This window comes from Hyperoodon ampullatus (assembly GCF_949752795.1).
Source record: "Hyperoodon ampullatus genome assembly, chromosome: 14".
Lineage (NCBI taxonomy): Eukaryota > Metazoa > Chordata > Mammalia > Artiodactyla > Ziphiidae > Hyperoodon > Hyperoodon ampullatus.
In genome coordinates, this window is record NC_136927.1 from 52,106,699 (window position 1) to 52,123,092 (window position 16,394).

Below are 16,394 nucleotides of genomic sequence, written 5' to 3' on the forward strand. Positions count from 1 at the left end.
CATGGTATCCTGCAGCTAGCTTTTTCACTTATCTCCGTACTGTGGAAATGTTCTACCCCAGCATATATAGTTCGTCCTCATTCTCATTAAACAATTGACTTAACCAAGCCTCTATGGACATTTAGACAGTTTATTACCCCTTTCTACTAAACAATTCCACAATGATCATCATAGGTATTGGTGCATAATTCTGACAATGAATCTGTTGGATAAAATTCTAACAGAGGAACTACAGTGGTGAAAGGGTATGTGCAACTGTTTTTGTTGTTTTGATAGCTATTGAGAAACTTTCCAACAAAAAGCCTCACCAGTTTAAACTCTTGCCAACAGCATTCGAGAGTGTTCTGCTGTGCCAACACTGGATAAAATTAAACTTAGTTTTACTCTGGAGTAAAGCTGAGAATTTCTCTTTGTATGAACTGTCTGCTCAACTCCTTTACCCATTTTTTGTAGTGCGGGGTTTTTTTCTTATTAATTTGTAAGAGTTCTTTGTTTATAAAGAAAATTAGCCCTTTTTCTTATGTGGTGCAAATATTTCTTCCCAGTTTTTTGATGGTTTAAAAATGTCCACTGTTACTTGTTTTCAAAAGTCTGTGTGAAATTTTAGGCAGCTGTATTTTTATAACTTTTCTTTTATGTTTAGAAAGATCTCTCCACTCCAAAATTATTAAAAACAAAGTAAATGCCCATGTTTTCTTCCAGTATGTACATGATTTAATTATTAATACTTAAATCCTAATCCGTTTCAATTTTTTGATGTAAAGAATGAGATAAAGATCTAGCTTCATCCCCCACCCCCAGTGGTCAGTTATTTGCATCTTTTAATATAATCAATCCTTTTACCTAGTTTGAAAAGTCAACTTAATAATATTAAATTCCTATAGAAATTTATTTCCCTACTTTTGTAATGCATAAGTTTACTCTCTGCAGATGTAATCACGCTGTCTATAAATTCAGTATCATGCATTTTTCACTTCACATTATGCCGGATACATTTCTGGTGTAATTGCAAATTCAACAAAACTATTATTTATAACGGCTGTATAACGCTCCCGTTAGGGGTGGCCACTTTTACGCACCCATTTCTTGTTGGCAAGGCATTTCAATGGCTTGCATTCCCCCCTCCCCTCCATTATCAGTAATATGGTGAGAAATCTCTTTGGGCACAGAGTGCTTTCCTAGGAGACATATTTAGTGCCAGTTCCACATCTGCTGGGTCAAGAACCCACTCATCCTTCTGAGCCCCGACTCTGTGGGGCTCACTTCCTTCCCAGGGGCTGTACCCAGCCTCGCTCTCCCAGCAGCGTAGATGCAGCATCCCCGGCAGATCTGGGCTTGGCCCCGAGGGACTGGCTTTGGTCCTGCAGTGAGGGCTTTGGGAGGCCAAGTCTGAGCGCAAAGGGAGGCCAGGGCCATAGTAGTGGGTCGGGCTCTGCCCCCACCTCTGGGTGCCTCGCTGGGAGAGTGTGGGCAGGTGCCTAATCTGTAAAATGAGATGGTCTGCTCCGCAGGTCTATCCCGGGCACTTGGTGAGACAACATCTCAAGAGGGCCTGGCAATGAGTGTAGTGGGCATTCTTTTTCTTTTCTAAATGAAGCCAGTTTAACGGTGCCCCAGAGAGGCCTTGGTGATGCCCGAGATCTCCACGGAGCCTGCCTCATAGAAGTCCGAGCAGCTGCATTCCAAGTCCACGGGAAACACCCACAAAACCCCACCACGGGGCCTGCCTCTTAACTTGTAACCAGACATTTAGTGCCTCTCATTAATGGACTCACGTTTCTTCATGACAGGCTTAGATTTTTAAACCTTAGCTTCACCAGAGTTCTGAGAGACCTGACTTACGCAGTTTGAATTGGTAAGTTCGACACTCCTATGGTTTTTATAAGAAATCTAACTTTCATTAAGTCATCACACTAGTGAAAAAGCAACTCATTATTTGTGGCAAAGTTTTGGGTGAAGCAGGCCAGTGGAAACCTAACACTCACAGCCCTTGGATGGTGCATTAATATATTTTACTGATACTAACTCCTTGATGTATGAGCACTGTGAGGTAATGAAACGAGGCAAGAGACAAAAAAATTAAAAAAAGATAAAAAAGATATTGTGTGTGTGTGAGAGAGAGAGAGAGAGAGAGAGAGATGTTAAATATCAAAATTCACTTAAGAAGGTAGCAGGAGCTCAGCATCGCCCTGGGCTTCCCAGAGAAGACACACAGCAGGGGACGGTCCCACCCCTCTCATCTTACCTCGGGTACCACCCCCACGTGCCAACCACACACGTTTTGTGCTCAAGCCCCAGCACCATGTGGCCCCGACAGACACGCCCTTTGACATACCTGACACCACCCACCAACGGGAAAGACTGGCACATTTCACACAAGGTCATCTCACAATCTCACAAATTACAGAACAAGGGACGCCGTTGTTTTTCAAACAAAAATTGTGCCTTAGAGCCCCTAGGATTTTGGTTTCCAACCTGGGCTTATTTCACAGGTCCATTTAAAAAAACTGTCTTGTGATGTGAAGTGTACAAGTAAAACATTACGTCAGCACGTCAGTGCGTGCAGATCTCAACACGTGCTCACCTCTCCTTTTCTGCAAAATCATTTTGTAACTTTTGTTCCTTTTCGAGAGCTATGGTCTCGGCTTGGTTCTTCAGAGTCTGTTCATATTCTCGGATTTTCTCTTTAAGTGCTTTTATCGTTACCTCTGCAGAAGGGGGAAAAAAAAAAACTCCAGTAAGAGAAGCATGGTTCCATGTGGCTATTTATACTAGGCTTTCGTAACCTAGGAGGATCGGTGTGTTTTCAACTTTAGCTCTTCAACTCTGACACAAAATCAATGGTTACAAGTCCCTTCGGAGACCTTTTACTCCCTAAATGTTAAATTGAACTTTAAACATTTAGGTTGAGGAGGATCAATGGATTTTGCTGGGAAGAAGAACTATGTCTCTCTAATACAACTTAAGAAAAAGAGGGGGGAAATCAATGGTAAAATATAGCATCATCTTATTGATGAGTCTTAAATTAGTCCTCTACTGAGGGAAGATTAATAACGTTTTAGTGTGGGTTTAAGTACTTTCTTACAAAGAAAACAGTTCATAATTGTGCGCACATTTTGGAAGAAGCCTACTGACCTCCCCGGCCATGGGCTGCAGCTTTGCTATTTCACAAGTGATGAGACACACGGTGCGCTAAGTGGATGGGGCGCCTGCCTCCTCGGCTGGAAGGGACCAGCCCCGGAGCTTGGGTGCTGAGAGCACCCTCCACCAGGGCCAGAGTCTGGCAGACCCAGGCTGTGTGTGCAGAACCGATGACGGGGCCCAGGGGAGCCGCAGCTGAGGGAGGGTGAGTGCCAGAGGCATGGGAAGCAGTGCTGTGTGGTGAAGCCCTGCAGTGCCCAGTGCTCAGGACGCAGGGTCCCTTGGGGGTCAGGGCCGCCCCTGGAAAGCCCAGGTTCCCCCACCACCAAGTGCGTGTTTACAGCAGTTGCATCAATGACCCAAAATAGGAACCACAAGAGCAGATGCAACGAACAGGGCAGGGTCCTAACTCAGACTCGTAAGTGGCTCTAGGGTGGGACCACTCCACCTGCTCCCGCCCCATTCACCCCCACTCCCCTGGGCGGGCCAGCCAGCCCCAGGCAGAGCACCGAGGCCCTGGCTCCAAGGCTGGTGGAGCTCTTGGGGGACCACACCTGCCTGGGCGTGGGTCCATCTCGTGGGAGGCAAGGCTGAGTTTCTTGGTCGTCCCAGCACCCGACACAGTGGGTGCTCGGAAAGTGGCTGAGGCATGAGGCTGGGCTGAGCAGGGTGAGGCCTCGACAGGGCTGTGACAACGGGGCTCCAGGCCCACGCGACAACGTCGCCTGCCAGGTCTCTGCCCATGTAAGCGCTTGGACTGGTGGCCCTTGTTCCTTCGGGCTGTAATTCACGTCAGCTTCTGCTCCCTGAGCTGCACAGACATGCAGGGCCAAGTGGGAGCCAGGCAGCCAGGCATTTGTACCCACGTGGCTTGGTGCATAAAAGCTAGAGGCTCTTTCGTTAAGATAAGAAATTGGCCTTTTTCATCCAGTGGAACCAGAGGGTTCTCCTCAGAGGAGGAGAGAGGGAATTAAGACCAATGACCTTGGCAGGGCATTTGAGAGACAAACAGGGGGCTTCCTGCCTCTCGGGCTGGGTGTTTGGGGCCTGGAAGAAACGCTCTGTGGAGCACAATGGATAACATGGAGTGGTGGGGCCCAGGCTGGGAGGGAGCGGAACACGTCCAAAGTGGACACGACAGGTCACCTCTGGAAACATCTGCACATTCTTTTTAGTCGATGGTCAATGAGGCTGTAAACACGCAGCATTTCTGCCTTGAGCAATGGGTTGGAAACATCTGGGCAGCCCCTGGGCCCTGGTGCTCAACCCAAAGGGTTTCTCAGTGTGACCCATCTATGCTCCTTCCAGGGGAGTTTGGGGCACTAGCTCGGGGCTCTCACTCTGTCTGATGGGGATCTGCCTTTTCAACGATGGATGCTTTGCCTGCGGGTGACACCTGTCAGAGAGCCAGCTCATGATCAAAGTAGGGTCACATCCAGCCCAGGTGGGTTGCTCAGTGAGCCAGGGGCGGATTTGTCCTGGAGCCTCGGTCCCTCCTCTGGCACCTGGGCTCTGTTCCAGGACATTGCCCTGGGTGTGTCCCAGCTGGGTCCCCTCCGTGTGAGCAGGGGAGAAGGGAGAGCGGCGTGGAGGAGAGGACACCGAAGAGCTCTGCTCCCACGGGCTGTGCCTGGGCCCCGTTCACTCACCTTTACATGGAGCGGGGGAGAATTACAGCACGTAATCAAGAAACTCCTGTCCTGCTCTAACATTTGATCCATCCACACTACAGCTGTGATGATTAAAACAAGTGATGTGCACCTCAACCCCTTGCAAATTCAAATCATTTTTATACTGGGGAGAAAAGAGAGGAAAGCAGCATTTTCCTGGCAGTGGGGAAAATCTGTGAAGATACCAATAAACAAAGAGAAGGATGGGGGGCGATTTCTGGAAAAAGCCACAGCGCTGAGTTAAGAGCAGCTGATATTTACTGAGTGTCGGGAACAGCGCTTAACGCCTCGGCTGCATCTCATTTAATCCTACAACAGCCCTTCAGGGTTAGTATGAGAATTCTGCCTCCACACAAGAAAACGAGGCTTCAACAATATGAGACCACTTGCTCCAGGTTGCACAGTGAAGTGGTGGCAACCAAGGGACCCCGGCCCGGTCTGCTGGCCTTTGGAGCCTTTGTTCTTGAGTCTTGGACTCTGCATTTCTTTCTCTTTCTCTCTACTTTTTTTTTTTTTTTTTTTTTTGCCACACCACGTGGCTTGTGGGATCTTAGTTCCCCAACCAGGGATCGAACCCATGCCCCCTACAGTGAAAGCGCCAAGTCCAGTCCTAACCACTGGACCGCCAGGGAAGTCCCTTAGGCTCTGCATTTCATTTATAAATGTCCATCAGGTGAGGCCTTTGGGGAGGCAATGACCCTGCACTGGGCAACTGGCCCTGGAGCGCTGACAAAACAGAGGGGGGAGGGCGACCACGCCCTACAACAAAACCAAATCAAACTGAAGGAGACCCAAAAGGTGGATCTGTCAAAATAAGATGCCAGAGGTCACTGGAAGGAAATGTGCAGAACCAGAATTCACAGGTTCTCTTTCCCCTGGGCGCTGGGTGATTCTGACCAGAGCCAAGTCCTGCTGGGGGAAGGGAGCATTTCTCTCACTGGACCCCAAGCTCCTAAGTCCTCACTTCACTCCCCAGTGGGACCAAACTGTCCCTTGAGTCCCACAGGCTCACAGCTCCCTGTGGGCCAGAACGAGGTGGCGTCCCTGAGGAAGGGGCCCTCGGGCCTGCTGTCCTCACTGCCCAGGCCTGGACCTTCCTGCCTCTTCTCGGGTCCTTTCCGCACACGACCCCTCCTTGCCAGCCGGTGTCCAAAGGTCTCAAAACCCAAGGATGCTTTTTTTTTTTTTTTTTTGCGGTACGTGGGCCTCTCACTGCTGTGGCCTCTCCCGTTGCGGAGCACAGGCTCCGGACGCGCAGGCTCAGCGGCCATGGTTCACGGGCCTAGCCGCTCTGCGGCATGTGGGATCTTCCCGGACTGGGGCACGAACCCATGTCCCCTGCATCGGCAGGCAGACTCTCAACCACTGTGCCACCAGGGAAGCCCCAAGGATGCTTTTAATAATCGTCGTCAGGGACTTCCCTGGTGGCACAGTAGTTAAGAATCCACCTGCCAACGCAGGCAACGTGGGTTCGATCCCTGGTCTTGGAAGATCCCACATACCTCGGGGCAACTAAGCTTGGGCACCACAACTACTGAAGCCCACGTGCCATAGAGCCCGTGCACAACAACGAAGACCCAGCACAGCAAAAAAAAAAAAAAAAAAAAAAAAAATCATCATCAGGTAATTCTTTCTCCAGCCCGCAGAAGTCCCCCAAGCCATTTGTTCTCTTTTCTGTCACCTTCCTCACCCACACCCCCAAACAAAACCAAACAGGCCCACTTCTACTTGGACTTGGCTGAGAAACCTACAGCAGCTGTCAGATGGGGCAGAGATTTTCCTCAAAACGAGGAAGCCACAAGGCTCCCGATTGGGACACGTCTGGATTTTAGGTGTGGGAGAGATTTCTTTGTTCTTCCCTGACAGGAAAGCCAGGCAACCTTTGCCCTCTCTCCTTGTTGCCAAAAAGCTGTTTTGTTTTCCTTCGTTAACTTCGTCATGAATAGGTGACAGTGACCAGGACACCACAGGGCTTACGCGTGGGGACGTGGAGGCTGCGTCTAAAGCCTTAATGTATCGGCCTCAATTATTAAATGACTTACTGGATGTGACCCTTTGATCATGAGCTGGCTCTCTGACAGGTGTCACCCGCAGGCAACGCATCCGTCTTTGAAAAGGCAGATCCTATCACATGATGTTTCAGGAAGAACTTTAAAAGAATCCTGATCGGTCCGGCGGGAGGGCAATAAAATCCTATGCAGTCCTTGTGCAGAGGTAAAGTTTTCCTTCTCAATTGCTAAGCATTATTATTATCTCTCTTTAATGACTCTGATTCTTGCCCCACCCGGACTTTATGATGAAGGTGACAATCAGAGCTAGTTCCAACAGTATGGAGAAGGCAATTAAAAAAGAAAGAAAGAGAAGAAAAGAAAAAGAAAGAAAAAGGAAGGAATGAATACATTTTCCACGAACCTTGATTTTTCACTTCAGCAAATTCCTTGTTGTATTCTTCGAGAGTTTCCCTAAGTTTCTGGTTCTCTGTTTCAATGTCATGAAGGCGCTGCACTTTGAGCTGGAGCTGCTGCCCGAGGTCCAGAGCTGGAACGGGATCTGCAAGAGAGGGAAACACATGTCACCCCCCTCTGGACACATTCGAGCCACATTCCTGGCCTCGAGGAGGCTCGGAGCAGGTCGCCCAGCTCCCAGGGAGTCAGCTCCCCAAGGCCCCGCGGCTGGATGGACTGGGTGCTTCTCTGCAGCTGCTAAGGGATGTGCACGCAGACCGACCCAGTACATGAAAACGGGGTGGGAATGGCCACGGGCTCCCTGGGATTTGCCCACTTCCCTGACCTGGTGTGACACTTAAAGGATTTTCCATTCCCTGATATGATAGGAAGAAAGATACACGCGGTGGCAAGGGGAGGAGCCCGGGAAAATCCCCTATCACCTAGCGCCCAGGCAGAGGAAGCAGCCAGTGGGAAGGTGCCGAAGGCCTCAAGTTTCCAATAATTCTTATGAAGTTGGAAATAACACCTGATACCCAGAGAGCGTCTGGCCATCACAGAACACTTTTACGGACATTTTCTCATTTGAGCCCCAGGACACTCCTGGGAGAGAGATGTGACACACAGATCACGTTCCTTTCACAGAAGAGGGAACTAAAGCTCATTGAGGCGGGGTGATGGGCCCAGGTTTCCGGCTGGTTAGTTGGGCAGAGAGATCTCAAACCCAAGTCTGTGAGATCCAGTAACTGTCCTTCCAAAGAGGAAGGTCCCCTGAGGGGGCGGGCTCCCCTTTCTGTCACGGTCCTCCTTTACTGATGAAGGATGCTCAGGAAAGAGTCAGGGCTTACCAGCTAATGATCTAAAGATGGGAGAACCCCGGGTTTCTGCTCTCGGCGGTTCTGTCTTTCCTCAGAGGCACAGCTGGTGACCCAGCTGCTGTGACCCGTCCTGCACCAGTGGGCCAGCCAGCCAGGAGGCCACCACACACTCCTGGTTATAGTACAAACAGCAGGAGAAGGGCATCTGGGCCAGTTATGAGAGGTCCTGCAGCCAATGCAATGTGCTCTCCACCATCAGATTCACTTACAAGAAAGCTGGATTTGTGAGGGGAACCACTGACCGAAACCACCCACCCTGGCCAGGCACAACAGTAGCCACTCACATGAGTTCTCTTACAACGGGAGGTCCTGGTAAGGAATGCGGAACTAACAAGCTACCACCAAACAGAAGAATTCGGGCAAGGTCCAAAGGAGAGAGGAGACGCCAGTCCTTAAGTCCTACCAGCCTCCGAGAATCCTTGCTGGAGTCCATCTTGGCTGAGTGACGGATGTGCCACCAGGAAGGACCCTGAGTCAGAGTGATTGGCCAGAGACAAGCCGGAAACTCACCCCATCACCATAAAACTCGAGACTGGGAGCCATGTGGCAGAGCAGTTCTCCGGGGTTCCCTGACCCTGCTGCTCTCTGCCCGGGCACCCCTTCCCAATAAAGTCTCTTGCTTTGTCAGCACCTGTGTCTCCTCGGACAATTCATTTCCGAGGGTTAGACAAGAGCCCGCTCTCGGGCCATGGAAGGGGTCCCCTTTCCTGCAACAGATTTGGACCTAAAATCGGACACTGCAGATGTGGAATTTGGGGTACAGGCGCGGACTTTGCCTTTACCATTCATTCAGCAGAAAATGGAGAGACATTAAATGTTCTTCTGGCATTAGTTGGGTCTTTATTTTTATTTCTGCTGCACTTATAATCCACCTGCCTGGCCCCAGTGGGGCACTTCCTCTGGGCCTCTGGGGCCCCGTCAGAGTAGAAGCATACCCGAGTCTGCTGGGCTTAGAAAAGATTACGGAAGATATTTCTGGTATGGACGCCAGCATCACTTGTGAGACGGCTGCAAAGATTTAGTCTCCGGTTGAGGAATGCTAAACACAGAGCCCAGTGGATCAACAGGGGTATATATCCAAGCGCTCACTGAATTTTCAAATACCAGAGCAGTTAATTTTTCAGACCACCCTTGGTTCCTGGAAACGAGGGCTCCGTCTACCACGTCAGTCAGTGGGGCCACCAGGAGCCAGGAGCCAGGAGCGCTTTGAGTAGCCAGCGTCTTGGTGGGGTTTACAAAAGGCAGGCCCCGCGGCACATCCAGCACAGCGTTTAACACCACCCATCATGCAAAACCCCGGCAGCCGGGCACTGATTCTGTGCGTACATACAGTTTATGACTACCTCATCGCCTTCTCATTTGTGGCCCCTCATTATTATTTTTTTTTTTTTGCGGTATGCGGGCCTCTCACTGCTGTGGCCTCTCCCGTTGCGGAGCACAGGCTCCAGACGCGCAGGCTCAGCGGCCATGGCTCACGGGCCCAGCCGCTCCGCGGCATGTGGGATCTTCCCGGACCGGGGCACGAACCCGTGTCCCCTGCATTGGCAGGCGGACTCTCAACCACTGCGCCACCAGGGAAGCCCGCCCCTCATTATTTTTATCAGCATTAAAATATTTATATTAAATTAGATTTCAAAGCTATTTCGGGGAGATGGTTCCCTGTAAGTTGGAGTGGTAATAGCGTTACAGAATGAACAGCCTCAGAACATTCCAGGTGCAGCTTTTTTTTTTTTTTTAAATTTCAGTACCTTCCCTGGACACCTTCCCACGCCCACTCCTCTTCCCACTCCCCACATGGCCTTATGCTGGGCAAATGACCTGAAGGAGATAAAAGAGAGTATTGCCCGTGGCCCCGTCCATGTAAAATGACAGCTTTAACTTGAAACAGGGGTCAGGGAAGATTTGAGGAGAAGGAGAACCACTGTGCTTCTATAAAATTCTATGAATGTTCATTGCTGTAGGTTTCCCAGCACAGCTGCCAGTACAAATTATATTTTAAAGAGCTAAGCTAGTATGCTGCCCTCCATCCCCCAAATTTCTCTTGACAACTTTTCCAGTCCATTCCTTTTAAGAGGCCAGGACCCACTGTGTCTGCTTCGAATAAAAAATAGTTTCCCTCGTTAGATTCAGCAAGGAATTCACTAACATATAAAAATAATACGCACATTATCAAGTGAATGGTAACTAGGACCTTCAGATAAATTTTCAAAGCATTATATTGTAAATGAAAATTCTGGCAATCTTATAATTATTCATTATGGCATATATATTTAATTGAACATGATTAAAGGTTAATGCCTAAGTAGCAGAACTGGTCATAGAATAAAGAATGAACTGAATATTCAAAAATCTCTATGTACTTAACTTCAAACTTTACTACAGTACAGTTGAATGACTCAACGCCTACAGCATTTGAATATCGCTTTGGATTATGTAAAAGGCATTGCTAAAGTACCTCTCAGGCTTAATATTTATTACTTGTATTAAAGGAACAGTTAATTACCACATGACAATATAATGACTCTAGCATGTTTGGGCTAGAGACCAAAACAGTGAATTTCGGCATGCCAAACCCCAGCCTGCATGTTAATCTAGGGGAAATCATAGCTTTTTGTCTCATTAATGATTTCCAACGCCATTTAAACCCCACACAAGTATTGTTAGGTCTTATTCTGAACGTCACAAGCCTCTGATCTCAGCAGCTCAATTAGGGAATTGTCTGGGGGAGGCCAAGAGCACACACCCATATGTGGAACAGCATCACACGGAAACCTGCAGCTCATCTTCCCTGCCGCCTCCAATTCAACATGCCTTACTGCCAGTGCCATGCACCCGATGTGACAAACTTGCAAAGTGTTCCACAATCATTTCATAGTTCATTCCTAAAACACTCTTTGAGGCATTCTACAGCTCATTATGCAACACAGGACTCAAAGAACATAATTATAACAAACAAGTCACCTGTATTTATTCAGCACTTTCCCCTAAGTACATGGAACATTATCTCATTGATTCCAGCCATCACAGCCAGAGGTCGGCGGGGGAGGAGGGGGCTCTGCAGCGAGTCAGGCACTGGCATCTCACTCAGGGACGGGGGGAGGAGAGAAGTCGGCCAGGCAAACAGGTATGCAAAAGTCTAATTAAGATTTCTGCCTTCTGAACCAGCAGCCGACTAAATTATACTGTCTCTTCAAGTGCTAATGTAACAAGTAGGTCCTAAGCATCTGTCTGCTCTGGGTAAGGCATTGATTCACTGGGATGGACATTCAGCAGAGTCAGCTGGGCCCAACCTCACAGAGATAAACTATGTTCACAAATAACTAAGATAAAGCAAGAAGGGCCACATGGAAGACCATTCCCAGATAGAGAAACTGGGAAAAGGAGATTTTTTTTTTTTTTTCTAAAAAGAAGAGTCAGAGTTTAGACCCGTGGAGACTGTGGGGCAGTCAATCCCTGTAGAAGAAACAGCATGCAGGGGAGCAAGAAGCAGGGAAGGGTCAGGCACAGCCACAAAAATACTTCAGTCCAACTGCCGGTGCCCACGTACACATTCTATGATGTCAGGACCGTTCTAGGTGCTGGGGGGACACGGTGGCGAACAAGAGAAAATCCTTGTTCTCAAAGACTTGACATTCCACTGAAGTGAGGGAGACAGACAAACAGTAAAACCAAACAAATCAGAATGCTCTCAGTACTGCCAAGCATGAAGAAGAGAGGAGACAGGGTGTGGAGAATGGGGAATGGGTCCTGGAGACAGAAGGACAGGGAGGGCCTCTGAGGAGGTGACCCTGGGATTGAGATCTGGATGTCGAAGAGGAGAGAACATGAAGACTCTTGGCAGAGGGAATGGCAGTGCAAAGGTCCAGAGCTGGGTACAAGGATGAGCATATACAAGGCATAGAGAGAAGCCAGTGAGGTATGATGAAGGGAAGGGAAAGCGGCCAAGGACAAGTGGTCAGAGTGGGAGGCCTGTGCTCAAGGATTTAAAGAAAAATATGAACACAACTAAGGAGGGAAAGAGATGATATAAAGAAGAATCGAACTGAATTCTAGAGCTGAAAATACAATGTCGGAGGTGCCCTGTTGCACAGTAGGTAGTGGGTCATTCTCATGAAAATACAGTGTCTACAGTGAGCTAAGGGATCGAGTTTGGATTCAGTTCTACTCCTGATGGAAAAAGCCACCAGAGAATAGGACTCTTGCAAAATGAGCCACTGTGGCATAAGGAGAAAAATGCAGTACTCTGAACCACGAAAATGTTTGTTGGTTTTCTAGTTGCAAAGTATTTAAGAGTTTTAAGCTTAAAGATGAGTTATACAATTTTTCTTTTAAAAAGCTAAGTGTTCAAGCCGGAGGAAGATGGCGGAAGAGTAAGACGCGGAGATCACCTTCCTCCCCACAGATACATCAGAAATTCATCTACACGTGGAACAACTCCAACAGAACACCTACTGAACGCTGACAGAAGACCTCAGACCCCCCAAAAGGCAAAAAACTCCCCACATACCTGGGTAGGTCAAAAGAAAAAAAGAATAAACAGAGACAATAGGATATGGACGGGACCTGCACCAGTGGGAGGGAGCCGTGAAGGAGGGAAGGTTTCTACACACTACAAGCCCCTTCGAGGGCGGAGACTGCAGGTGGCGGAGGGGGAAAGCTTCGGAGTAGCAGAGGAGAGCACAGCAACAGGGGTGTGGAGGGCAAAGCAGAGAGATTTTGGCACAGAGGATCGGTGCCCTCAGGCACACACCAGCCCGAGAGACTTGTCTGCTCGGCCGCCAGGGCGGGCGGGGCTGGGAGCTGAGGCTCGGGTATCGGCTTTCAGTCGGAGCGCAGGGAGAGGTCTGGGGCTGGCGGCAGGAAGAGACCCTGAAGGGGTTAGTGCTAGCCCGGAGGGAGTCCGGGGAAAGGGTCTGGAGCTACCGGAGAGGCAAGAGACTTTTTTCCCTTTTGTTGCCTGGTGCGCGAGGAGAGGGCATTCCCCTCCCTCCCCTCTGCCTGAGTGAGCCAGAGCCCCCGAATCAGCGGCTCCTTTAAACCCGTCCTGTCTGAGCGAAGAACGGACGCCCTCCGGCGACCTACGCGCAGAGGCGGGGCCAGGTCCAAGGCTGAGACCCGGGAGCTATGAGAGCAGAGACAGGGAAATCTCTCTGTGCAGCCTCCGAGGCAGCGGATTAAAGCTCCACGGTCCATTTGATGTGCCCTGCGTCTGTGGAGTGCATGAATAGACAGCGAATCATCCCAAATTGAGGAAGCGGACCTTGAGGACAAGATTTAAGACTTTCCCCCCCTTTTTTCCCCTCTTTTTACAACGAATTATCTCAAATTAAGGAGGTGGACTTAGCAAGATTTCAGACTTTTCGCCCTTTTCCTCTTTTTACAACGAATTATCCCAAATCGAGGAGGTGGACTTGGAGAGCAAGATTTTTGATTTTCCCCCCTGCTCTCTTTTTGTGAATGTGTATGTGTAATCTTCTGTGTAAGATTCTCTCTGTATAGCTTTGCTTCCACCATATGTCCCAGGGTTCTTTCGGTCCGTGTTTTTTTTCAATAATTACTTTTTAATTTTAATAACGCTACTATATTTCATACTTTATTCTATTTTACTTTACCTGCTCTTTCTTTTTTTCCTCCCTTCCCTTCCTCCCTCCCTCCCTCCGCTCCTCCTTTCCTTCTTTCTTTTTCTTTCCTCCATCCCTCCCTCCCTCCCACCCTTCTTCTTTCCACTTTCTTTTTCTTTCCTTCCTCCCTCCCTCCCTCCCTCCTGTCTTTCTTTCTTTCTTTCCTTCCTCCCTCCCTCCCTCTCTTCTTCCATTCACTCTTCCTTTTGCTTTCATTCCTCCCTCCCTCCCTCCTTTCTTTCCTTTCTTTCCATCCTTCCTCCCTCCCTCCTTTCTTTCTTCCTTCCTTCCTTCCTTACTTCCCTTCTTCCTTTCTTTCAATCTCTCTTTCTTTCTTCTACTAATTATTTCTTTCTACTTTTTCTCACTGTTATTCTGAGCCGGGTGGATGAAAGGCTCTTGGTGCTGCAGCCAGGAGTTAGTGCTGTGCCTCTGAAGTGGGAGAGCCAACTTCAGGACACGGGTCCACAAGAGACCTCCCAGCTCCACATAATATCAAGCAGCGAAAATCTCCCAGGGATCTCCATCTCAACACCAGCACCCAGCTTCAGTCAACGACCAGCAAGCTACAGGGCTGGTCACCCTATGCCAAGCAACTAGCAAGGCAGGAACACAACCCCACCCATTAGCAGAGAGGATACCTAAAAACATAATAAGGCCACAGGCACCCCAAAACACTCCACCAGACGTGGACCTGTCCACCAGAAAGACAAGATCGAGCTTCAACCACCAGAACACAGGCATTAGTCCCCCCCACCAGGAAGCCTACACAACCTACTGAAACAACCTTAGCCACGGGGGACAGACACCAAAAACAACGGGAACTACGAATCTGCAGCCTGCAAAAAGGAGACCCCAAACACAGTAACATAAGCAAAATGAGAAAGCAGAAAAACACACAGCAGGTGAAGGAGCAAGATAAAAACCTACCAGACCTAACAAATGAAGAGGTAATAGGCAGTCTACCTGAAAAAGAATTCAGAATAATGATAGTAAAGCTGATCCAAGATTCTATTTCCCAGATCCAAAATCTTGGAAATAGAATAGACAATATGCAAGAAACAGTTAACAAGGACCTAGAAGAACTAAAGATGAATCAAGCATCGATTAAAAACACAATAAATGAAATGAAAAATACTCTAGATGGGATCAATAGCAGAATAACTGAGGCAGAAGAACGGATAAGTGAGGTGGAAGATAAAATAGTGGAAATAACTGATGCAGAGAAAAATAAAGAAAAAAGAATGAAAAGAACAGAGGACAGTCTCAGAGACCTCTGGGACAACATTAAACGCACCAACATTCGAATTATAGGGGTTCCAGAAGAAGAAGAGAAAAAGAAAGGGACTGAGAAAATATTTGAAGAGATTATAGTTGAAAACTTCCCTAATATGGGAAAGGAAATAGTTAATCAAGTCCAGGAGGCACAGAGAGTCCCATACAGAATAAATCCAAGAAGAAATACGCCAAGACACATATTAATCAAACTGTCAAAAATTAAACACAAAGAAATCATATTAAAAGCAGCAAGGGAAAAACAACAAATAACACACAAGGGAATCCCCATCAGGTTAACAGCTGATCTCTCAGCAGAAACTCTACAAGCCAGAAGGGAGTGGCAGGACATAATTAAAGTGATGAAGGAGAGAAACCTGCAACCAAGATTACTCTACCCAGCAAGGATCTCATTCAGATTTGATGGAGAAATTAAAACGTTTACAGACAAGCAAAAGCTGAGAGAGTTCAGCACCACCAAACCAGCTTTACAACAAATGCTAAAGGAACTTCTCTAGGCAAGAAACACAACAGAAGGACTATACCTACAATAACGAACCCAAAGCCATTAAGGAAATGGGAATAGGAACATACATATCAATAATTACCTTAAATGTAAATGGACTAAATGCTCCCACCAAAAGACACAGAGTGGCTGAATGGATACAAAAACAAGACCCATATATATGCTGTCTACAAGAGACCCACTTCAGACCTAGAGACACATACAGATTGAAAGTAAGGGGATGGAAAAAGATATTCCATGCAAATGGAAATCAAAAGAAAGCTGGAGTAGCAATTCTTATATCAGACAAAATAGACTTTAAAATAAAGACTATTAGAAGAGACAAAGAAGGACACTACATAACGATAAAGGGATCGATCCAAGAAGAAGATATAACAATTGTAAATATTTATGCACCCAACATAGGAGCACCTCAATACATAAGGCAAATACTAACAGCCATAAAAGGGGAAATCGACAGTAACACAATCATAGTAGGGGACTTTAACACCCCACTTTCACCAATGGACAGATCATCCAAAATGAAAATAAATAAGGAAACACAAGCTTTAAATGATACATTAAACAAGATGGACTTAATTGATATTTATAGGACATTCCATCCAAAAACAACAGAATACACATTTTTCTCAAGTGCTCATGGAACATTCTCCAGGATAGATCATATCTTGGGTCACAAATCAAGCCTTGGTAAATTTAAGAAAATTGAAATTGTATCAAGTATCTTTTCCGACCACAATGCTATGAGACTAGACATCAATTACAGGAAAAGATCTGTAAAAAATACAAACACATGGAGGCTAAACAATACACTACTCAATAATGAAGTGATCACTGAA

General features: G+C 47.6%; 1 protein-coding gene across 17 annotated transcripts in view; it reads right to left on the minus strand.

The window, feature by feature from the left end:
* The window catches only part of CUX1 (cut like homeobox 1), a 387,498-nt gene that overhangs the window by 137,291 nt on the left and 233,813 nt on the right, over positions 1–16,394 (minus strand). For 16 of the 17 annotated variants that reach the window (XM_079720356.1, XM_079720355.1, XM_079720354.1 and 13 more), the window contains 2 exons: positions 7,224–7,361; positions 2,585–2,708 (listed from right to left, as the gene is read on the minus strand). In XM_079720356.1, the coding sequence (XP_079576482.1) occupies positions 2,585–2,708; positions 7,224–7,361 (262 nt within the window). The remainder of the gene's footprint in view (positions 1–2,584; positions 2,709–7,223; positions 7,362–16,394) is intronic. The other variant, XM_079720357.1, reaches the window with a different exon arrangement.